Source organism: Phascolarctos cinereus, unplaced genomic scaffold (genome assembly GCF_003287225.1).
Source record: "Phascolarctos cinereus isolate Bilbo 61053 unplaced genomic scaffold, phaCin_HiC Scaffold_1;HRSCAF=81, whole genome shotgun sequence".
Classification (NCBI taxonomy): domain Eukaryota; kingdom Metazoa; phylum Chordata; class Mammalia; order Diprotodontia; family Phascolarctidae; genus Phascolarctos; species Phascolarctos cinereus.
The window spans coordinates 140,206,602-140,232,565 of NW_027555514.1; the positions used below are offsets into that span (position 1 = coordinate 140,206,602).

Below are 25,964 nucleotides of genomic sequence, written 5' to 3' on the forward strand. Positions count from 1 at the left end.
GGTCAGATTTGGACTCAAGAAAGAGTCTTCTTGACCACAGACTTAGCACTCTATCCCATGCGCTACCTAGTTGCCCTGCCTTGCATGTAGTGGTTGTTTAATAAATGCTGGTCAAATGAATAAGGGAGGTATCAAATGAACGAATGACAATTTTATATAACAGTAAGCAGGAATGCCTATCACTGATCCAGGGTCTTATTCATTTTGAAACAGAATTGCACTGCTTGCCACACCAGTCTGCCTAGAACCAGAAATGCAGTATTCTGTAGATGTTCATTTTTCTCAGTCATTTACTACGGATTCACAGGCTCATGGACATATTTTGATTGATTCGGTAAGTGGCCATGTGAATGATGTTTCCTTTGGACCTGATTCCCTCGGTAGGTTTATTTATAGAATATGTGGAGAGAATATGTTCCATCCTTAATAAATTTAAAACAATTATGGGCTAGAATTATGTTATAATACTTATTGCTATATATTTCATCATTAGGCAGGTCCATTTTGTACCCCAATCTAAAGAATTTAATGATTTTAATTCCCAACTATTTTAATACCTTAGACTATGAAAATATCCTAATAATAATGGGTTTTCATTTGTAGGATAATATATGGTATGGCACTTGAGCACAATTATCTTAAGATTATAGTATATTAAAATTATATTAAAGCAAAGTTAGGGTAAAAAATAAACAGAAATACTTTCCTGACTTTCCTATGCCTAATTTTGGATCCCACAAAGGAACCAGTAGGATCTACTGGAAAGAACACTAAACATAGATTATTGTTAGATTAGATCACGGATTTTTAGAGCTGAGAGGGACCTTGGAAGTAATCTAGTCCAATACTATTATTAACTTTTTTACAGGTTAGGAAACTGAAACCTAAACAAGTAAAGTGATTTGCCCAAGGTCACATAGGTAGTAAATGGCAGAGCCAGGATTCATATCCCTGTCATAGGACTATGAAATTAGAGCTGGAAGGGATCTCTAAAGTCATATATTCTAATAACATCTTTTTTTAAAAATATGATGAAACTGAGACCCAATGACTTGCCAGAGGTTGCAAAGGTACTAAGTGTCAAATTTTCAATTGTTTTCAATCATATCCAACTCTTTGTGTCCTCATTTGGAGTTTTCTCAGTAAAGATACTGGAGTAGTTTGCCAATTCCTTCTCCAGCTCATTTTACTGATGAGGAAACTGAGGTAAACAGGGTTAAGCCCAGGGTCACACAGCTAGTAAGTGTCTGAGGTCAGATTTGAACTCAGGAAGATGAGACTTCCTGAATCCAGGCCTACTACTCCATCCACTGTGCCACCTAGCTGCCTCCGAGTGTCAAAGGTTAGATTCAAAACCAGGTTTTCTGACTCCAATTGAAAGGCTCTCTCTGCTATAACATGCTGACTCATAGATCTAGGTTCTAGTTCTGCTTCTAACAGTTATTGGGAGGTGATATTAGGCAAGTTCCTACTCTCTGGGCCTCAGTTTCTACATCTGTAAAATGAGAAGGATGTGCCAGATGATCTCTAAAGTATCTGCTAACTCTTACAGTTTATTATTATTGGACTTCTTTGCAGAAGAGCATCAAGTGGGATTCTGTTGATGAACAAAGTTGGGGCAGAGAGCAGAATGAAAAGGAAGGAGGCTAGTCTAATATATCTAATCTAGAAGATTATTATTTATGGGGGAAATAGGGAATGATATAATTCAAAGTCTAGATATATTGCCCCTTAAAAAAAGTTTAAATCTTCTGCTTGTGTTTAAATCTTTTTCTTCCTTTCCTTCTCTTCTTCCTCTTCCTCCTCCTCCTCCTCCTCCTCCTCCTCCTCCTCCTTTTCCCTATCACTTAAATGGCACTTTAAAGTTTGTAAAGCACTTTATATATCATCTCATTTGATCCTCAAAATAACTCTGTGAGGTAGATGCTATTATTGTCTTCGTTAGAGTATAATAATAGCAATAATGAGCAAACAGGCTGGCAGTTAATTGACATAGCTAGTAAATATCTGAGGTAGGATTCAAACTCAGGTCTTTGTAACTCCAGGCCAAGCACTCTATCCACTGCACCATCTATCTGCCTAAGCTGCCGCTATAAGGCTAGTCCTTATCTTGGCAAGCTTCTGGCCCATTAACCAGAAAGCTTACGCTTGTTATTTGTCACCAGGCCAATTTTATATGCATTGCTATAAAAATGTGTTTGGTGTCCACAAAGTGTTTTAGAATATAAAACTGTCATCTCTTCATAAATCAAGGGATGGACTTGAATTGGCAAACCTATAAACCTGAAAGTCATTAGAAAAGATAAATGGTAGTCAGATAGAATAGGAGGGTTGAAGAAGACTTTAATGTCATTTAGTCCAACTGTCTGGTACTGGGAATCAATAAATTAGTGATTTATTAACAACTGCTATATGCCAGGCATTGTGATGAATCTAAACAGTTCACATTTTGAGAGGTGTTAAAAAAAAAACCCAAGAACTCTTAAGCCTTGATAGCTTTCCCCCTCTCATCCTCCTCTTAATTAATCAATCCATCACTGTGCCAGACACATTCTTGGCAATTGGGACTATCTTTTTTTTTAATTTTATTAATTTATTTTGATTTATCAATAATCAGTTCCATATGCTTTTGAGTTTAAAATTTTTCTCCCCCTTCCTCCCCACCACCCTCCCCAAGACGGCGCACAATTTGATATAGGCTATACATTTACATTCCTATTAAGCATATTTTCACATTAGTGGTGTTGTAAGTAGAAATTAAAACCAATAGGAGGAACCATCAGAAAGAGGAAACAAAACTCAACAGAAGAGAAAAAAAATACCAATTCAACTTTCATAGTTCTTTCTTTGGATGTGGATAGCATTTTTCATTATGAGGCCTCTGGAGATGTCTTAGATCCTTGTATTGCTGGGAAGAGTTAAGTTTATCAATATTAGTCATCACACAACGTGGCTGTTATTGTGTACAACATTCTTTTGGTTCTGCTCATTTCACTCAGTATCAGACCATACAAAGGACTATCTTCTTTTAATATTTTTTCAATGAACAGAAATCTATTTTTTCTCCTCACCCCCTCCTCCAAAATTAAAAAATAAAAAATTAATTTAAAAAATTAAAATAGATTCTTTGTAATAAATTTGTATAGTCAAGCAAAACAAATTTTAGCATTGGGATAACAAAAAAAAGTCTTGATTAACATTCCAAGTCTATCATCTTTCTGTCAGAGGTCCTCTCGAATTGTGACTTGTGTTGATCAAAGTTAAGTGCTTCAAAGTTGTTTGTCTATAATGTTGTTTTTATCGTATAAATTGTTCTCCAGATTAACAAGTCTTCCCAGATTTCTCTAAAACCATCACCTTTATCATTTCTAATAGTACAAAAGTATTCCTTTATATCCATATATCATATAGTAATTTGTTCATCCATTCTTCGATTGATGGATACCAACTTAATGTCTAGCTCTTTGCAATCACAAAAAGAGCGGCTATAAATGTTTTTGTATCTGTGGATCCTTTCCTCTGTCTTTGATATCTTTGGGGCATAGACTTATTGGTAGCATCATTGAATCAAAGGATATACACAATTTAGAAACTTTGGGGATCTCATTCCAAATTGCTTTCCAGGGGGCAGCTAGGTGGCACAGTGGATGGAGCATTGGCCCTGGAGGCAGGAGGACCTGAGTTCAAATCCAGCCTCAGACACATAACATTCACTAGCTGTGTGACTCTGGGCAAGTCACTTAACCCCACTTGCCCTCACCAAATTGCTTTCCAAAATGTCTGGACCAGTTCACAACTCCTACTTGGGATTATCCTTAAAAGATTGATAACTCCTTGAGACCAGCATCTTATTTCTCTTTTTATTTTCCCGTAATTTTAGCATGGTACTCTATACCTGGTGCATACTTAAACACATTTTTGTTATGAATGCATAAATAAATGGATGAATGAATAAATCATACAGAATCCCAGGATAAGAAGCACCTCAAAATCCATTTAATCTAATCTATGTCTAAGTATCTTAACACACAAGTTGACATCCAACCTTTGTTTGAAGACTTAGAGGAAAGAAAACCCCATTGCCTCCTGGAGTACCCAATTTCAAGTTTAGATAGTTGTATGGATACTATTTTACCCCACTGTCAGTATTGTATGCTGGAAGGAATTTGATTTAATATTAGCCTAAGCAAACATTATTTGGAAATTAAGTGTTCTGGAGAAAAAGCTATAAAATACATCCCACATTCAAATCTAAATTACATTTAATTTTCCAGGTCACTTCTCCCCACCATCAGCATGAATTACCAAGGACTGATAATCATATTTGTTTTGATACTTCAAATACCTGTGATTTCATTGGTGTCTCTACTCCCTTCAGTGCAGTAGAAAGGGTACTGGATCTTAAATTGGAAGAATTGGATTCAAATCCTATTTCTGCTACTTATTACTAATATTAGATTGGGCAAGTCATTTAACCTCTCTTGACTTCAGTTTCCTCATCTATAATTTCAGGAGTATGAACTAGATACATCTCTAAGTTCCCTTTCAGCTCTGAAGCTATGACATCATGATACAGCACAGAGTATAATTTTTCTACCACCTTGTAAAAGGTCACCATGAGTTGCTGCGTCTGAAAAAAAGAAGTCATCAGGTGCAGGCAATCTTCTGATGATGACCTATTTGGTACTTAGCCAAGCTGGTCTTGGGATGACAGACCATCACCAGAGCAATATCCACACCCTTTCCAGCTTAATAGAACCTGCCAGAGCTTCAGTGACACTGCTATAGCCTTTATAAAGCCCAGGTGATCACCATGTAATGATGAGGTATTGTAGAACCTATTAGTGGCCGTTAGAGAACTACATTCTTGTTTATATGTCAATTTTATTTCTCTCTCTCCTGAAAAAAAATACTACACTAAAGTATTCTTATTGTAGGGTTCATGACGACCCTCAGAACATTTTTCTTACACGCAAATGTATATCCAGTCTATCTTGATCTTATATTGTTAGAGTTGATTCCATGATTTAATTTTTTCTTCTTGTGTCTACCATCTTCTCTCTCTGTATTTGTTTTTGTCAAATTAGAACCTGTTTTGTGGGCTTGCTTTCTGAGCTGCTCTATTTGCTACACTTCATGACTAACTTAGGACAATAATGCAACATAACAAGTACATTCTCTTTAATATTTCACTCTAGTCATTGATAAAAATTTAAGATAATTAAAAATGGAAAATTGAATGGTACTCCTCTGCTTAAGAATTACCTTTGGATAGCTTCCCTAAAACTTAAAAATTATCAACCATTCTTCAAAAATAACCCTCTTACCAGTTATGTACCCATTAAAGTTATGTAGTTATATAGTCCAAACTATAGTTTATCAATTTATTTTCATTCATTCCTTCATTTTGAGAGGCAGTATGATATTGTAGATAGAGTGATGGATTTAGATGAAGGAAAACCTTGGTTCAGATTATGCCTCTGATACTTATGACTATAAGCAAGTCACTTAAATCCTCAAACATGGAATGAAGAAAATAATAACCATAACACCTACCTAATAGGGCTGCTGGGAGGAGCAAATGAAATAAAGTGCTTTGAAAATATTAAGGTGCTATATAAATTTCAATTATTCTTATTTTATTAATGATAATTCTAAATTGCCTGAAATTTCATCTGGTTGAACAATTTGCGTGCTTGAGGTCCTGCCCAGTTCTGATTTTATTATTAGGAGGGATTAAGTTTTCTGACTGAACTTAAGAAGCATCTTCACCCGGAATGAAGTATGCTCAGTTTTGTAGATAAATAACCTTAAGCATACAGGCCGGTTAGTTTCTTGGTATGTTTTATTTTAGGTACTTCATTCATTTCTTGTCTTCATTGATTAGTCTTATGCAATTTGAATTGGTTCTTGTTGACATGTAAGTTGCTTCCTCCTGGATACTTGCAAGACTCCCTAAAAATGAAGCTCTGGAACATGGTTATTATGTTTATGAGTGAGTCAAACCAATAGTTCCTTTGTCAGCTTGGATTCTTTTGATTTGTACTCTGCCCTCGATTGTCAATATTTATGGGCAATCTTATCATATGATTTTCTGGAGTATGGTATTCAGATTCCTTGATTCTTCATATATTTTCTAAGAGGCTAATAATTTCTAGACCATTGCATCCAGACTCCATGCTCTAGCTTTGCTGCTTTGGGAAGATCTGAGATATCTTACAGTCTTGCCACTTTTTGTTTCATTTTGTTGATTTTTCTTTCATCTCCTCATTTTTTAATTCTTCTTTTCCCTCTCCAGTCTCATGAATTCCACTGTTTCATTAAGATTTTTCACTATATTTTCTACTTCTTAAAAATTCTCATATTCATCTTCCTGAACTCTTTATTCAACAATCTTATTAACAGTTTTGCAGATATTATCTTCAAATTATGAGATATTTATATCTCATTATTATTTTATTCATCTCTGAAAGTTTTTATGGTATAAAAACCTCCAGAGGAACAACCATTGTAGTCTTTGTTCTTTCTTTCTGCCTATTTCTCCTCAATTTGTTTTATTCTATAGTCTCTATTAATACTATGTATTTGGACCTCTTTTTTTTTTTACTCATTTCTTCATTTTGGGAGGTTAGTTTTCCTGTGAGATTTTCCCTGTAAAGGTTTCATTCTTTTTATCTTTTCTTTGTTGTCCCTCTTGTTCAATTTGTGTATTTGTTGCCATATTCATGTAGTACAATATTTTTGCACTCTACCATGAAATCTAATCACAGTAGCTCTCAAAGGCTCTCTATTAAATTTTAGATATCTTAATTGGTACAGGAAATACCCATATCAATGAAATTACATATCCTCGAAGTATTGACATGTTATAGACTGTGTTATATTTGGCATGTATTGTAGAAGTGGTCAATTTAAATACTAAAATGTGCTAAACAAGTCATGTAAGTATTTGTATGCTTAATAGAACCCAGAACAACAGATTATTGAATGTTTTTAATTATCTATTTATAATTCTTTTTTATCAAAAGCTTGGCCTTATTCCCCAAATTGATTCAATAGAGAATTTCTGCAATAAACAACATTTAGATGAGCACCAACTAAACAACTGTATCGAAATTGCTTCCAAACCACATCCTCAAATTTTGCCTGACTGGTGTGAAAGACTTATAGTTAGCATATCTGCAAGGATACACAATGGAGCAGTTGGTAAGTACTTGTTTGATAGATTCTGCCTAAATGTTATCTTGATGTGCTTTTAAGAGAGAGCAGGTAGAATTTCTGTAACAACAGCTCCAAATATCCAAGTACCATCATCTTCCCCCATTGTACCTATCTCCCAGCTTCTCTCAGACTTCTCCAAAATTCATTCTATTTCTTCTCTAAGTACTCTACAACCTCATTTCCTTACCTCTATGGCCAATCTCTGCATACACTCAAACCACTCAAAGACCAATGCCCTTCCTACAACCCGGGTCTTATAAGTACCCGAGAAGAAATGAAGAAGCAGTAATTCACTGCCTACTTCATCCATTTTTTCAGCAGCTTTGGAGGAAGCATCCTATCACAGTGTGCCCAGTATTATCTACTAGCAGTTTCATCACATAATATCCCAAGTGTTTATAAATTTGTCTTAAATTCTTAATTGGTAACAATATTTAATTCTGCACTCATGAGTTTATTTCTTAGAATTGTAAACTATCCATGTTAAAAGGCACCTTAGAGATCATCAAATCCACTCTCTCATTTAAAGAGAGAAAAGTTAGAGGAAGTTAAGGAACTTTCCCACGGTCATAGTTAATGTTAGAGCCAAAACTAGAACCTGTATCTCCTAAAGTCCAAACAGATATTCTTTCCATTACAAGGTACTATCTCTGGATACCTTTATATAGATCCTTTAGGCATAGGTGGGTAAATTGAAACAGGAAGCTAAGAGACATTAATATAGGCTAATTAGACAAGGCCCTTTCCCCTAAGATGGAAGGGGACTGTAGATAGAAAAAGGTAGAATGATTGATGAGTCCCTGAATTCTGTTCCTGAAAACAAAGGAATTCTACCAACCTTTTGTTTCTTACCTGATCTGCTTACAATTGTTTTTTTAAAGGTATCTTGGATCAAGTCTTGGAGGCTAGGTATGAATTGTTAGAGAAAGTGCAAAGGTAAGGGACAAGTTAGACTAGACAACTTCTAAGGTCCTTTCCAACTCTGTGATTTCAAATATCCCTTGAGGAAATTAAAAATAGGGACAATTTTTTCTGATAGCTAAACAAAAAAAAAGTATGTTCCACATAATATTGAACACTTTCAAAATCCAAAGCATTTTTTATAAATTAACAAATGGTTCCCCCCGCCTCAATTCTTTCCATTCTTTGGAATCATGACCACTGATGTGCCTCTTTCCAAATTTTAACTGTGATTATCATGGTTTTGTTATACATGACAGTAAATTTATATTTTAATGAATTATAGTTAAAATAATATTTTTATCTATTTCTGTCAGTTACCCCATTCTTCATGAGTAGTCATTCTACCACAGATGTCCAATAGTTATGTTTCACTGTGTCATTCAAATATTTGGTGCATGGCGGGGGGGGAGGGGGGAATACTGGATTTGGGCAGAGGACTTGGGTTTTAATCCCAATTCTGCCATTTATTACTTATGTCACCTTAGGTAAATCATGTAGATTCTTTGGGCCTTGGTTCTTCATCTGTTAAATGGAGGGGCTTAACTAGATTATTTCTGTTTCATTCCAGCTCTAAATCTTTGTTCCTATAATCCTACTTTCTACTATGTTCATGGAAGTTCCCATACGTTGACCAAATGGACCTGGCCCACCAGTGGGCAACAGGAAGGCAGACTAGGATCACTTGCTACCACTGAGTGAAGTTATGACCCTATCTCTTCCCTAACCAGTCCTCATTGCCCCATTGAGTAGTCCCCACCAGATTCATAATACTTAATTGTCAGGATTTTAACTCTATATCCTTACCTTTGGTGTATATATCCCTGAGCTCCACTCCATGCTAACCTTTGAACCTACCAGCCTCTGTTTGGTGTTCAAAGCCCTTCAAAACCTGCTCTCCTTTTCCACTCTTATTACAGCTCCCCCTTACTACGTGATACAATAACATTGGCCTCTTTGCTGTTCTTTGCATAAGATACTTCATTTCCAGACTCCAGGAATTTTCATTGGCTGTCCACCATGCCTACAATGCTCTCCCTCCTCACTCCCTGGGCCTCAGTCAACTCCCAGCTAAAATACCCTTTTCTGCTGGAAACCTTTCCCAGTCTTCCTTAATGTTAATGCTTTCCCTCTTTATTTCCAGTTTATCTGGTATGTAGCTTGTTTCCACATAGTTATTTGTATGTTGTCTTCCCCATTAGATTGTGAGGTCCTTGAGAGCAGGGTCTGCTTCTTTCCTTTCTTTGTGTCTCTAGTGCTTAGCAGAGTACCTGGAACATAGTAGGTGCTTAATAAATGTTTATCAACTGACTGGTAAGGTGTCCCATGCTCTGCCACTACTCCTGAATGTCCTTCCGGCTTATCTTCTGCCCTACTCCTTCCCCAGCTCAAATATTACCTGGCCTTTCCATCTGTTATAAAAATGAACTCTCCTTTTTTTTGTCTCCTCCAGTTAGATTACATATTCATTGGGAGCAGGGACTATCTCAAATTTCTATTTGTGTTCTCAATACTTAGGATATTGCGTGGCATAGACTGAATGCTTAATAAATGTAGGGGTTTTTTATTCTATTTAATATCTCCATGTTCTATTAACCATACTTGTCAACTTGACTATTTGGTTACATCAAATGCTGCTTCAGTGTTAATGAAGTGGCTGTATTCCAGCTCCTCATGATCAGGGAGTTTTTACTATCATTTCATACTAATTCTGCCTCATACATATCATTAATGAAACAGATCCGAAAGTCAGATGGACTATGTGAGAGGCAGCATGGCATAGTAGATGGCGTTCTGGACCTGGCATCAGAAAGACCCAGCTTCCAACAGGGAGGAAGATGACACTGTCTGGGTGACCCTGCACATGTCACTTAACCTCCCTGAGTTTGAGTTTCCTCATCTGTAAAATGCAAATAATAATACCTATAGTACCTGCCTCTCAGAATCGTTGCAAGTTTCAGAAGAGAATATATATAAAGGGTTTTGCAAGTTTTAAAGCACTGAATGGATGTTGATGACTGTTATTATCTAAAGCAAGTTCACGTCTTAAAGCCACTGAAGTAAGACATGCCAATTGTTCCATCAGTTCTGAATTTGGCATAGAGTTTAACGCTACATTAGGGCCAAAAGACAGACTCATTAGGACAACAACAACGACAAAGATCTAGTTCCATATGACTGCTTCGGAGTAAAACCCCACAGACTGTAATTCCCTCAGGCCACTGTCTCTAGTCTGGATAATAATGATAACAATAGCTAGCATTTGTATAGCATCTTAAGGTTTGCAAAGCACTTTACAAATATTATCTCATTTTATCCTCACAACAACCCCATAGGTAAATACTATCATTATCCCCATTTTTTACAGATAAGGAAACTGAGACTTAGAGAAGTTGCCTATTCCCATACAGTTAGTAAAACATGTAAGGCCATAGGTGAACTCAGGTCCTCCTGACTCCAGGCTCTGTCTGCTGGGTCATGGTTCTGTGCATAGCTTCATTTTCCAGAACCAGACCAAGACTGGAATTCAAGAATGATGGTGAAACAGAAAACTATGTTTCCTTGCATCCTTTGTGAGTGAAGGAATATTCCATTGGTGCTTATATATTCTCAACAAAGACTGTAGTTAGATGAAAGGTAGACATGGTTTTGTTTCTGTTCCTTAAGATCCAGAACTTGGCTGATGCAGGCCTAATTCCTGCATAGTTTGCACCTGCTCAGGAGTTTGTGGATCTCATCTAAAATCACCCAAAGAAGAGCCCCGATGATTCTTTTCCTCATTGCCTCCTTCTCCTTTCTTTTTGCTTACAGCATGCCAGTGTCACCCTCAGGGTTCCATAGGGTCAAGCTGCAGCAAACTGGGAGGCCAGTGTCAATGTAAAGCCACGTGGTGGGGTGCTGCTGTGATCAGTGTTCTGCGGGAGCCTATGGTTTGGGGCACCATGGTTGTCACTGTAAGTACCAAAGGACAAAGGTTAAAAATCAGGCCTAACACCTCACACACACACACACACACACACACACACACACACACACACACACACACACATTTTGAATCAAATACAGTCAAAGTGTGGTTGAATATTTTAGGAATTGTCTTTTTTTTAAAGTGGGATGGATGATTTAGGTGAGAGTGAACTAAATTACACATATAAGCTAGCTACATTGGTCAAATTTCTATTTGGCTAGAGACTTGTAACTAGGAACGTTTGTACTCAGAGAAAGCTCCACAAACAAGACTATGAGAGACCTTCCCTCTCTGTTAATTATTTCCTATTTATCCTGTACCTAGTTTATTTGTCCGTATTTTTTACTTGTTAGATCTACATTTGATTGTGAGCTCCTTGAAGGCAAAGACTGTGTTTTACCTTTCTTTGTATCCCTAGCACTTAACACACTGTTTGGCACATAGTAGGCATGTAATATATGCTTATTGACTTACTGATTGGCTGCCTCAGTTCTTAGGGAACAAATACAAAGCCCAATTGGTGGTGGGTAAATGGAATGGTGACCCTGGAATACTGGCAGGAGATCATTGCTTGGGAGTCCAACATTTCGTCAAAGGCCTTCAAATGTTGTCAGCACCCTCCACGGTGGAGAAAGGAAGAGCTGTGGAGAAAAAGTCTTTATAGAAAAAAGGCATTATAGGAAAAGTCTGGGAGAGTCAGGAGCACAGCCTCAAAAAGAATGAAGACATGGCTAGCTTGGGACTCTTCCTTAAAATGGAGGTTCTTGATGAAACCAAGCCAACCAGAGGGAGAAGCCAAAGGGGGAAAGGTGCTTCCAGTGTATGAAATCCAGAGGTGGAGAGAGCTTCTAAAGTGAACAAGTTTCTAGGGCATTGTAGAGACAGTCCAGAGAGTCAAGAGAGCAGCTTGGAGAAGAATGAAGAAGTATATGAATGTAAGTCCTACTAAACTTTAAGCTCCTTGAGGGTAAGGATTGTTTTTTCTTCATTTTTGTGTTTCCCCTATATGCAATAAATATTGTTTGACTAAATGATTATCAAACATAGCTCTCTGTTAAAAGCTTTAAAAACTTCGAAGGAATGGTCTCTATTGTAACTTACACCAGAGTCCATCTAAGAACTTCAGTTAGTTAAATTCCCCTTTGGGGTAGTAAGAGGATGAGTAAATGATTCAGGGAGTTGGTGTACCCTTCTGGTGATTTTCTACTTAGGTAGAACTTTCTATCCAATTGAGGACAGTTTGGATGAATAGTGTTTTTTACCCTTTTCCTTTTGGGGAATGGGTGGAATTGATTGTCCCTGATCAAATCTCCACCCACAAAGCCTCATTCTGGGTGTGACCATTTCTTGAGGGCTCTACTTCTATTCCTCCTTTCCTATCTCACCCTTCAGGGTACAGGGTAGAGGAGGGATAAAGAAAACCCAAGGGTCCCTGGTACAGAGCCACATGTTTACTTGGTGATAATGAGATTAGATTATGAAGCCTATGGAGAAGTTCCCAGCTTCATGTGGCTTCCTTTCTTTGTCAGTTGGAAAGCTTAGAAAATACAAATAATAAATAAAATTCATAAAACACTCTGAGCCCCTAGGCAGTCTCTTGACTTCCAGGCTGTTGGGTTGGTCTCTCAGCAGTTGAATTTGGTATAATCAATTATCCACAGGTCCCATGACACTCTTAATCACACTCTACATATATTCTTATTTTTGTCTAGAAATCTATTGTTTAAAAAAATAAAATAACCAGCAAGCAAAATTTAAGATGGCAGAGAAACACTTAATACTCAATGATGCCACCAATTATATGCATGTGACAATAAAATAGAAAGGAGAATAAAAGGGTAAATTCACCATTGTTCCAGTGATTTTTCCAAATAAGCATAATTCCTTGACCCCCTGCTGAATTTTCTTAATAAGCTAAGCAGTGTGCCAGGGAAAGAAAAACGTTTGAGCCGATACATAAAACTTAGGTGAAGCCTTCCCAAAAGTGTCTTATATCTGTTACTACTGCTGCTGCAGCTACCTCTTACTCTCTTTGATTCTGTTACTGTGTCTCTCTCCAGAGAGATTTAAAAACCACCACTGCAGCAGAAAACCTTGCCCTCAGATACCTATCACACGATAACAGTTCTGTTTTTTTCCAAGATGGGAAGAAATACAACTCCCTAGAGTCTGTAGTGATTTAGGAACCCTCACAAGCCCTATCGTAATGACTGTTACACAATAAACTTAACGGAGTCAAACAATCATATTATTCAAATGTCATTTTATCAAATGAAGAATTGTTTCATTTGCGTGTATGGAAATTCACTCAGTCAACCAAAAAGCATGTGGGTCAGGCACCGTATTAAGTACTGGAGATATAAAGAAAATACAGCTCCCTACAGGAGATTCAAGTGATTTTTCGGTTACCCCTCAAAAAAATGAAAAAATGAACACAAAGAAGTTAGCACCCTCCTATACCAACCTGGAAAATTTTGTATGTAAATTGAAACCTTCCTAGAAGGCTTATTCGTATGTAACATTCATCAAGATTTTTCAGTGCAAAGAAAAATAAAATATCTAGAAAATTTGATTAACTCGGATTACCTAGAGGAAATTTTAAGTCATAAAAAACTTTTTTTTCTTGTTTTCTTTTGCTGAATCAAAAGGTATTGGATGTCAGCTTTGTATACAGCATTGTTAAGACTTTAAGCTTTAACAATTGTTACTCATTTTGATTACAAAATTATTTTGCTTTGCCTATGTCCCATTGTTCTCCAAAAAAAAGAAAGCAGCAAGTGAGACTACCCTCCACATTGTTTCATTGCTTTTTCTAGCATGTGAATGCCATCCTCAAGGCTCCAACAGCACCATGTGTGATCAGGTGACAGGACAGTGCCCCTGCCACAGAGACATCGAAGGTCGCCGCTGTGATCGGTGCTTGGCTGGTTATTTTGGATTTCCCAATTGCCGTCCTTGTCCCTGCAATGGGTTTGCGGAACTTTGTGACCCAGAGACTGGGTCATGCTTCAACTGCAGAGGATTTACAGCTGGACATAATTGTGAAAGGTATAAAATTGGGACAAACTGGAAAAAGCATCTGTTTCATTTTGCCTTTGAGTAACTTCTCTGAAAGATTACCGAGTAGATACTTACTTACTCAACAGTACAGCGGTTAAAACACCTGTTCTAGAGGTTTTTGGCAGTCCAATAGTCCACCATTCAAATCAATAAACATTTACTGAGCAAACAACTGTAGGCAAAGAACTGTGTTATACTTTGCTATATAAAAGAAAGACTAGATATAAATATAAATATATGTGTGTATGTATATATACATATATTAATGACCCTATCAAAATACTTTGTTTTATAACAATAAAGATAGGGCCTGGACCTATGATTTAATTGGTACGAGAAGCTCTTAGATGAAGAAATTCCCTTTACCAATGCAAATTGGCACCTTCTCTGCAACTTAAAGTTTTAGAGAGTTGCCTAGAGTGCTCAGCTTAAGTGACTTGGTCAGGGTCACACAGTCATTACATGTCAGAGGCAGGTTTTGAGCCCCAATCTTCTTGACTTTGAGTCCACCTTTTTATGCACTATACTATGGTGCCTCTCTTTATGATAATAGCTCACATTTATATAAGGATTTACCATTTACACAGTGCTTTCTCCACAACAACCCTGTAAGGCAGGTACGTGATCAGAGTTATTATCCCCCTTTGACAGGTAAAGATTCTGAGGCTTAGAAAAGTTAAGTGATTTGCCCACAATAAGTGTCTGGTAGAATTTGAGCCCAGGTCTTCCAATGCCAAGTTTAGTGCTCTTTTGACTGAACCATGGCCATGCTATATTGCATATTCCTAAAAAGTGGTATGTAATGAAAATGTTTGAAATTGAGACACTTGGAAAGCACAATTATTTAAAGGACTCTACAATGAATATATTTGTGAAATGAAGAATCTTTTAGCAAAGTAAATAGTCATTCTCTAATTTATTACATTTTTGGATCACATTTTCTTAAGGCAGAATTACAACTGTGTTTGTGCATGTACTTCTCAGGTACATATTTTGATCTATAAGGAAATTTTCTTAATAGATGCATTGATGGTTACTATGGAAATCCTCTCTCTGGAAAACCATGTCTTCCTTGCCAGTGTCCTGATGCTCCTTCAAGTAATCAGTATTTTGCCCATTCCTGCTACCAGAATTCTTGGAATTTAGAAATAATCTGCAACTGCCAAGAGGGTTATACAGGTATGGAATGTATTTTATCCTATGTGCCTTTTCCCTTGTTCCACAGTCCTTGATTGTAGGCTGACACATGACCACAATTTCATCATTTACCTGACTTACACAAATCTGCGGTAAAGAATATAAAATGAGCTGATATGAAGAGAAAATTCATCAAATTTCTACCTTATTGAGTTGAACAATTGTATGAATCAAGAAATTAAGGGAAATTCATCTTCCTCCAGTGTAGTAGTTCTATAGCTAATATGCACCAAAAGACAGAAAACTAACTAAATTATATTTGAGTCAAATAAAGTCAATTTGTGTTGGTACTTCATTTGTGTGAATACCTTTTTATGTGACATAGATTGAAATCCTTCTCTGTCTATTATCTTACATGATTTTATACATGTTTTCCCATATATATCTGGAAAGAATATGTATATTTCATGATTGTTCTTTTTAGTAGCAGAGGTATAGCAATATATTCTTCAGACTGCCCATCTAATGGTCTACAATTCTTGCTATATGACTAAACCATCTCCTTTTCTGCTCAAATTTTTCAATAATATGTTTTATGCTGATGCTCACATATAAGTCATCAGACTACAACTTATTTTCACCTGCCACAATCTTTCCATTGTTCTTTGGATTTATCTTAGGCTCTTCTGAGCTAGTGGTTATTCACAGCCATATGCAAATAACCAGGAGAATATTGTATTAGTATTGGTATTGGTATTGGTAAATGACCTTTTATGGCAGTAAACAGACTGGGATCGTTTAAAGCAGAGAACAGTTTTCCAAATATGATTAAATTTAATCTGTCATTTCCTCCTATTTGGTTTTGGGCTAATATCATTGTTTCTCTGAAGTATCTACTCAATAGGCATAATATAGATGAAATAATTCTGTAGACTATCTACTAAGCTTAACATCATAACCTGGGCAATATGCGTTCTCCAACCACTTGGGTTTTCCAAGTATGAATTCATAAATAATCTTTGCTCTGACAAGTTCAAAGTCTGGCTGTACATAGACAACTGGTTAAGAGGATGACAAAAGAGGATGACAACAATGCTACCTGGCTGCAAATCCTAGAGCACAATATTCTGAGAGGGATCCAAATTACAAATAGCCCAAAGAGCAATTGAAAGATGCCAGGTGGGTAAATCAGGCTGTAGCATTTTACCAATCATAACTCGTGCATCAGAATCATTATAAGATCATTAAGGAATCTTAAGTAAGTTTTTTTAAAAGGCAGCAAACTGATTGTGTTGGGGAAAATGAGAAACAATATGCCAATAGCTAGAGTGATAGCATTGATACAAGGTATTGAGGTTTGCAGATGTTATCCACATATTAGTTCATGTGAGTCTCACAACCCCATTAGGTATATACCACAGGTATTATTACTCAAATTTTACAAATAAGAAATCTGAGGCTCAGAAAGTTTAAATAAGTTGCACAGAGCCCATTAAGTATCAGAGGTATGATTTGTAGCTTTTTCTCTCTCCAAGTCCAACAGTCTGTCCATTGTACCATATTGCAATAGTGGTGTCAAACTCAGATTTTAAAAAAATCCCTGTAGGCCACATATTAACTTAGAAAACCACAAATTCTCATTATCTATGTCTTATTATATTTTTATTTATCTTGTTGAGCATTTCCCAATTACATTTTAATCTGGTTCTGAGCAACCAAAGGAGTTTTTTTGGCTGCATGAGTCCAGCCCCCCCATGAATGAGTTTGACACCTCTGTGCTCTGTGGAAGCTTAATGGGCTAACATGGAGAAGGATTAGCACGTGAGAAGGAAAGTACTATGATCTGTGTCAATGAAGGGAGTACCTAGGCCAATAAAATCATAGTTGCATCAAAATATTCTATCGGGACAGAGTTGGATAGCAATTTCTCCATCTGTTACCAAAGTCATATCCTGGTAAATGCTTCAGCCCCATCCCTGAATTCCCAATGTCACAGGAAACAAGCCTTGGAGAAGGTATTTTCCTCCAAGGAATTTTTGTTCTAAATAACTATTAAGTATTTTAACATGTTTGCAAATATGTTTAGAGACTACAGAGTAAATGCAGATGGATTTATATTTCATGTCGAAACATTTTTTCCTTGTTTACTCTAATGTGCAGATGCTTTTTATAGTACCTGAGGGAGCTCTTTCACTTTCCTATTCAATTTTTAAGTTATTTCCTATACTTCTAACCACCCCATTCTCTTTTCTTTCAATCTTTTCCTCTTGCATAGGTATTAAATGTGATGAATGCTCAACTGGTTTTTATGGAAATGAGAATAACAGGAGGCCTTTGTCTACCATGTGTCTGCAATAACAATATAGATAGAACAGATCCACAATCATGCAACAGGGTAACAGGAGAATGCCTTAAATGTTTATATAACACTCATGGACCCAACTGCCAGTTCTGTAAACCAGGTTACTTTGGATCAGCACTCACACAAAATTGCAGAAGTAAGTTGGTGGTGTAAATATGGTCACAAAATCACAGCTTGTCATTTTCACGGCAGCACACAGATGCTCTCTTGAAGTAGAACTTGGCATGATAATAATTAACATATATGTGGAGCTTTAAGATTTTCAACACATGTAAAACCTCACTTGATCCTCACAAGAAACTATGAGGAAAGTGCTATTATTATCCTCATTTTTCACATGGGGAAACTGAGGCTGGCTGCAGTTAAATAAAATGCCTAAGGTCACACAGCAAGTAAGTGTCTGAGACAGAAATCAAACTCAGATCTTCTTGACTCCAAGTCCAACCATCTTAATCTTCTATGTCACCTAGTTGCCTTTTATAAAGCAAGCTATAAGCAATGTTCTTTGGAAGCTTTTTTTTAGTAGCATTAATATTGCTAAGGATTCATGAAATAGCATTAATTTAAATTAATATTTTGATTTAATAATTAATTGAAAGAGAAAGGCTGGGTGAAGTGTCATTACAGAAGTTGTAGTCATAGGCATTTCTTCTATAGTATTCCTGAGTTTCACTTTTGGTGGTTAACATATCAATGTCATTAATGAAAATTTTCCTAACAGATTTAGTGGAAGACTATGGCCTATTCCTAAAACAATAAATTGTTTACCTTTGGGGGAAGTATAAAAACTTTAGAAAAATTGAAGTTGAAATGAGTAACTATTTCAGAGCAATCAGATGGAATTCAGTGGGCTCAAAAAATTAACATACTTGGCAAAAAATTAGCACCTTCCTCCCTAATTGTAGAAAGCGATTTTTGGTGTGTCCTACTATGTCTGAATTAGAACATATTAAGACTATGGGAAATCACATCCCAAAGAAAAAGTGGTTCTTCTTTGAGCTCTTTGGAAAAAGGGCACACTACCCATTCCAAGTTGGGATTGTTTCATATTATTAATAACTAACAAGTTTGTTTGTTTTATCTAAGGTTATGGTTGTCTTTTTTTCCCTAGAATGTGATTGCAATCCTTCTGGGGTAAACCTTACTACCTGTCCAGTGGGTGATGGAGCATGCCTATGTGACCCAACAACAGGATCGTGTCCTTGCTTGCCAAATGTCATAGGTTTGGCCTGTGACCAATGTGCCAAAGGATACTGGAATCTGGTCCTTGGTAGAGGATGTCAGTTCTGTGAATGTGACCCCCAACATTCTCATAATAATCACTGTAACCAGGCAAGATCCCTTTTTTTTAATAGCATACAGTGTGTTAGCTTTAATGGTGAAACACAGTAAGAACACTCTCTAGTCCAAATCATATTAAATGCTTTTTGCTTTTGCTAATAATCACTTCTGAATGATGTCTTCATGCTGAGACTAAGCTAGAAGGGGAAAAAAGAGGGGGAAGAAGGGAGCAGGGAGAAACAAAATCTGCCAGCTGCATCCTTTTGTCTAGAGCCAGCCCACTTCTGGAAGGTAAACATGAAATGTAGCAACAGAGATGATTTTCCTTTCATTACCTGATAAATGTTATCACAGGAGGACCTTGAAGTAGAATAAACCACATATGGCAATGAACTTGAGGCCTTCGGCTATGGACTAACATATCAGATTTATAATCTTATTTTTTATTTAAATCAAAATGTCATTCCCTTAGGCTAGACAAACTACTTATTGACAGAGTAAAATCAGGACTCTTTACTATAAGGGTTAAATATAAGCCCAAAGACAGCCTATGTGTCTTTCATCAGAAAACTAGTACTTTAATTTCAGAGAGGCTCATTACCAAATCAAGACAGAATTCTTTGGTCACAGCAACACTGGAAGACCCTCTGAAAGGCATGTTGTTATGTAAAGCAAAATGCATTGAAGGTCAGGAATGTCCATTCAAATACCATCCCAGTCACTTACTAGCTATGTGACCCTGGGCCAGTGTTTAATCTCTCTGGACCTCAGTTCCTCATCTATAAAATAAAGGGGTTGGATTTGATAGCATCTAATATCCCTTCCTACTATAAAGCTATGCTTGTATTATCTCTGACATTGTAGAAGGATTATGATGTGTCAAAAGGGGGAGTACCCAATGACAGCAGTGAAAGAACCCTTGAAACATTGAAGAATTAACTGTTTACCACCAAGCATCACTGGGAAATATACGCCAGTGACTGTTCTACAAAGTTGCATTCTTTCATTGCATACTCAATTATACTAAAGTATATGAGTGATTTTCAGTGCCCATTGAAAGAAAGGGAAAAAAAATATGACTGGCATGATCTATTTAGGGAAAAAAAAGTTTAGTGTTTATAAATTGTATAATGTGTTTTGGTTTTTGCCTAAGGAAATCTTTTTTGAAGGCTCGCCTATATCTCTTAGCAGTTACTGAAATATATACGGTACTGTAATCCAGTGGGAGCAATTAGAAATAGCAAGACACCAAGAGAGGGTCATAATCAGAATTTAATGACCTGGGTCCAAGAGAATCAAGATAAAACTGGGATTATTAAACCCTATGTAATATGAGTTAAGCATATTAAGGTTTTAGACTAAGGTATAGCTTACGTACAGTTACATCATAAAATGTCTGATTATCCAGCAAACTATTCAAAGGTTGAATACCTGACTAGAGAAGTACTACAGGAATAAATAGTAGTAGAAGTTAGAATAGATGGAAATTTGACCCTGAGACTTAGTATAAATACCTGACTCCTGGATACTGAAAACTGGAAGGAATTGGCATGCTGTTGATATTGCATCCTTGGGATTTCATGAGATTCCATGGATTCCATGGAAATCTGTGAAAGGAAGGGCCTGGGGTTTTTGACAGGAGTGCCTAGAGAGTGCACCCCTTCATAAAATTTAACTTGGCATCCTGATTTTTTAACTTGGGCCGCTGCCAAAGATTTTCAACCCTCTACATTTAGGGAATAAATGTCCTTAGAATTCAGGAGAGTAACGTGGGAGTAATTATAGTATAGATAACTGGATTCAAAGCTGTTTAAATAGCCATGATGAAAAAATATTGGTTAATATCTCCAAGTCAACCTGGAAAAAAGTTCTTGAATTGTATACTCAGGATTCTGAATATTTTAACCTTCCTCAATAGTTGTATTTTGATTTGTTGTAAATTTGTAAATTTGTTGTTGTAAAAATGTTGTAAATTTGATTTTAAAAAATGGAAAAGAATTGCTGGTCAGATTTGCAGATGACACAAAATAATAGATCATTGGATAGATGGCAAAGTTATGGTTCAAACTGATTTTGCCAAGCTGCCAGAGGAGCCTAAAGCAGCAAGGTGAAGTTTAACAGGAGTAATTATGAAATTCTGCATTTGGTTTAAAAAAAAATCAGTTGCACAATAATAGCATAGATGTAGTTTGGCAGCAGTTTATGTGAAAAATGCACAAGAGTTTTAGTTGATCTCTGGCTTCATGAGAAACAAGAGTGTAAGACAGCTGATGGCAAGGTAATGCACCCTTAGACTACATTAATAGAAGTATAGTATCTGGGTTATGGAAGTAATCATCACACTGTACACTTCTCTGGTTGAACCTTGTGCATACTTTTGAGAAGACAGCCTATTTTAAAAGGATTATTGACAAAGTAAGGTTCATCCAAAGGATCATGGGATGTCAAGGAAACATAAAAACAGATCATATGAAGAAATCAAGATTATTTAGCCTGAAAAAGGGAAGGCTGAGGAAAGTTATAATAGCTGTCTTCAAATATTAGAAGGACTGAAAAGTAGATGATGGTGAAGACATTGTGTTGCACTGACAAAATGAGTATTAATGAACTGAGATTTGGGTTCAACAAAATAAGGAGCTTTCTAACATCTAAGGATGTTAGATGGTAACCTATCACTAAAAATATTCAAGCAGAGGATAGATGACCATGTTTCATGATATCATGGAAGGGATTTCTCCATTGAGTAGAAGGTTGATGTAGATGAGGTCCTCAAAGGTCCTTTGTAATGCTAAGATTTTGTGATTTCATAATTCTATAAACTAGAATTTATATCCATACAGGAAGTAATTGGCATCAAAAGATGAAAGAGAAGGTAGATAGCCTTTTATCATTTTTGTTAAGTCACACATAGTGTTGACTGCATGTAGAGAAAAAGTGGAGGTAAAATAGAATATACCTACACTCTGTCTTATTTATAAAATGGGCTAGAGGTTACAAAGGGAAGGCAATGATGGGAAAACATTGGATTTGGTGTTAGAAGTCTTAATCATACCTAGATCACTACCTGTGTGACTTTGAGCAGTCACTTAACATGTGGACTTGGCTTCCTCATCTGCAGAATGAGAGTGTTGACTAGATGACATCTGGGGTCCCTTCTAGCTCTAGATCTCAGATCTGGGTTCAAATTCTGGCTCTGTCACTATCTGTGTGACCTTAGATATACCACTTAATGTCTGGACCTCAGTTTCCACATCTGTAAAAATTAGGGAGGAGGACTAGATGAGAGAATCTAAATCTTCCAGCTCTTTAGCTATAACCTTATGACTAAGTGGTATTTAAAGGTCTTCCAGTTCTGTCTTTGATCTTATAAAAAATTAACTATACTTTATTTTCAACATTAGGAGATGTTACATCAGAGACATTTCCTACTTTTGGATGTGAGTGTCTTGCTTTTCTCTCTGCTCTTGCCTGTCTGCCTTGCCTTTTAAGCACCCTCATGTTTCTTTCAGTTACAAAGCTCCATATAAAGACTCCTTTAACATACCTTAGATAAGAATTTTATACATTCCATTTCTACTCCCACTCCTTGGAACAAGACTTAAAAAAAATTGCTATCAATTTAGGTTGATGATGACTATATTGTAGGCTTTCAAGGTTTCTCTCATTTTTTAACATATTGATATATGTAACCTATCTTTTAATAGTGTGATGGAGTCTCCTTGTCTGTTCCCTCCCCATTTTTTTTACAGGCAAACTAGCAACCATTTTTCCAATTGCACACACACACACACACACACACACACACACACACACATTATTGAGAGAGAGAGAGAGAAGAGAGAGAGAGAGAGAGAGAGAGAGAGAGAGAGAGAGAGACCTGCTATGAAGCAGCTATATATTTACCAAAGGCCAAATATGAAAGAGTGCAGGAATGAACTTTGGGTGCATTCTGGCCTATAAGGTATGAACTCATCTCATATTGGTGCCACCAAGTCTGATGTTCTTAATTTCTTTTAATATTGAATAAATATCGCCTTAGCATTGCCATTTTAACCAATATGCCTACTTGTTGTATGACCTAATTCCCTACAGATTTCATTTTTGGAAGATACAGACTAAATATTTTAAGGCAGTGACTTGTTTGGACATTTTTAAATTCTATAGCTATAGTTAAAAAACTGAATGAAAGAATACCAAAAAAATTTACTGTGTGCCTACTGTGTGCAAAACTAGAGGGGGAGAGTCAAAGTTTTGTTAACTCAAGAAGCTCTGCCCTCAAAGAACTTGCAGTCTAGCTGATGATTATTTTATTTGCCAAAACTAATTTAAGTTGAGGCATATGCAGCCATTGAGAGAAAAACTATGTTCAATTTAGTTGGTAAATTATGGCTATTTGGAGGAGGTACACACACACACACACACACACACACACACACACACACACATATACACACACATACACACCTGTGTTAATGATACAATCATCATCACCAAAAACAAGAAATTATATGTTTTATTGAACAACATATTTATAGAATCTGGATATTTTTCTTTAATAACAATCACATAAAACTGACTCCACAAATAACACATTTTAAAACTTTATATGTAAAATTTGATTTTTAAAAGAAGAAAAATTAACTAATGTAAATACCATCAATTAAAGAAATGTAATGTTATTGGGTCTTACAATAATAACAGCACTGATATGGCTTGAAGATTTGCAAAGCACTTTATAAATATTATCTCATTTACTGCTCACAGCAACCTTGGGAGGAAAGTGTTATCATTATCCCCACTTTATGTATGAGAAAACTGAAGCAAGCAAAGGTTAAGTATCTTAGCAAGGGTCACACAGCTAATGTCTAAGGCTGGATCTGAATTCAGGTCTTCTTTAATCTAGCACTCTACCCACTGTTATCACCTAGCTGCCTCATACAGCTAACAGACTTTACTTTCTTTTTCCTGTTTATTCAAGAATCTGAAAGGAAAAATGAGTTTATCTCCTTTTACAGTGTTTACACAATTTTTTACAATCACATGAAAGTTGTTTCAACTGATGTTCCACTTAGCTAAATTAGTTGGGCAATAGGATATGCTGGTTTACTGAATTTTCTGGTTCAATGATTCAACACTTGCTTATTAGGAAAAGCACTGGGCTGGATGCTCCATTGGGTGGGATGTGGTAGGGAGACAGTCTACAAAGACATGGAAGACTAAATGCCTCCCATCTGGAAGCTTATAGTCCCTCTTATCAAGGATAAGAGAAGGCAGAAGAGTACCACACAAGAAGTAAAGACTGTGGAAAATTGGAAGAAGAAAAAAGCACATCTGGACATGAAAACCAAGGAAAGTTTCAGGAAAGAGATAACATTCTAAATTGGTCCTTGAAGGATGGGTAGAATTTAGATAGATGGAGATGGTGATGAAAACCATTCCCAGCAGATAGAACAGCATGAGCAAAGATGGAGAAGCAGAAAGTCAAGGGCCATTTTCAGGGAAAAGATTCCATTCTGACTGGAATATCAGATACCTCTAGGAGAATAGAAGAAAATAAGACTGGAAAGGTAAATGGGGACAAAAGCATGAAAGGCCCTAGGGACCAAATTAAGGTGTTTTTGTTTTCTTGGTAGCCAATAGAGACCCATGAAAGGTTTCATAGTAGAAGTATCATAATCATAGCTGTGTTTTATATAGATTAATCTGGAAGCAATGATACTAATATGTAATCAGTCGATATGAAGAAATAATAGAAGAGGAAGTGAAATTAATTAGGCTATTTAAAAAGTATAGATGATAGGTAATAAAATCTTGAATGAGAATGGTGGCAACGAAAATGGAAAGGTGACATATATAAAAGAATTAATTGATAGTTACTTAAACTGTCAAATTCAGACTCTTAAATTATAATAATACACTAATAATGAGGATGATAACAAAAACTTATATAACGTCAGACATTACGCTAAACACTTTACAATTTTAACTCATTTGATCTTCCCAACAATCCTAGAAGGCAGATGTTATTATCCCCATTTTACATATGAGGAAATGGAGGGAGAAAAAGGTTTAGTGACTTTCTCAAGGTCACACAGCTTATAAGTGTCTGAGGCTAAATTTGGACTCAGGTATTCCTGACTCCAGGCCCTCTATTCACTAAACTGACTAGCTGTCTTCTTTATAGAATAAGAATATAATAACATATACTTAACACTAAAACTACCCTACATATAATTATTCTTTTTTCAATAATTCAAAAGATTCTTAGGATCTCATAATGCTACCAAAAATGCTTTAGTAATGCAAGCTTTCTTCTTGTTTTGATCCTAGATGAAATCTTGTGGTGGAATGATTGTTGGATAATCATATGAACAGTTTTCCTTCTTGTACCAATTATTAAAATTATTGGCAAGAATATAGTCCAAAGTCTATTGTTTAGAAAAGTCACTCCAGAAAGAATTTTCATATTGGGTAGGAAGTTTGAGTAGGTGACCACTGAGGTACTATCTAATCCTAAGATTCTAAAGGATCTGACCATAATGACTTTTTCTCCCTTTTTCTTTGGGTATATATACATATATGAGTGTATGTGTGAGTGTGTGTGTGTGTGTGTGTGTGTATGTGTATGTGTATGTGTATGTGTATGTGTGAGAGAGAGAGAATTTTCATTTCCCTCCACTACATTCAGAAACAAGGTACAGAATTCTATCTATCTATCTATCTATCCCATTTCTTGTCTTTATCCTATGTAGATTTGCAAACAAAACTACTACATTTAAATATTTTATCTAACTTTTTAAATTAAAAATAAATCTATTTTCCCCCTCCCACCTCCCCCATTGGAAAAAGGGGGAAAAAGCAAAGCAAAACCCTTATAGCAAATATAACTGCTAAACAAAATATTCCCAGGCTAATTTCTAGAAGCTGCAAATTGAGTGTATAAAATTTTCTACCAAACGAGACATTGAGTGTTCT

The 25,964-nt window shown here is 36.2% G+C and overlaps 1 protein-coding gene across 1 annotated transcript in view; it reads left to right on the top strand.

The window, feature by feature from the left end:
• The window catches only part of LAMB4 (laminin subunit beta 4), a 144,281-nt gene that overhangs the window by 67,344 nt on the left and 50,973 nt on the right, over window positions 1-25,964 (top strand). The window contains 9 exon segments of the mRNA XM_078154356.1: window positions 214-334; window positions 7,029-7,206; window positions 10,993-11,061; window positions 11,064-11,135; window positions 13,966-14,197; window positions 15,231-15,388; window positions 17,622-17,661; window positions 17,663-17,844; window positions 18,820-19,040. Of these exon segments, the coding sequence (XP_078010482.1) occupies window positions 214-334; window positions 7,029-7,206; window positions 10,993-11,061; window positions 11,064-11,135; window positions 13,966-14,197; window positions 15,231-15,388; window positions 17,622-17,661; window positions 17,663-17,844; window positions 18,820-19,040 (1,273 nt within the window).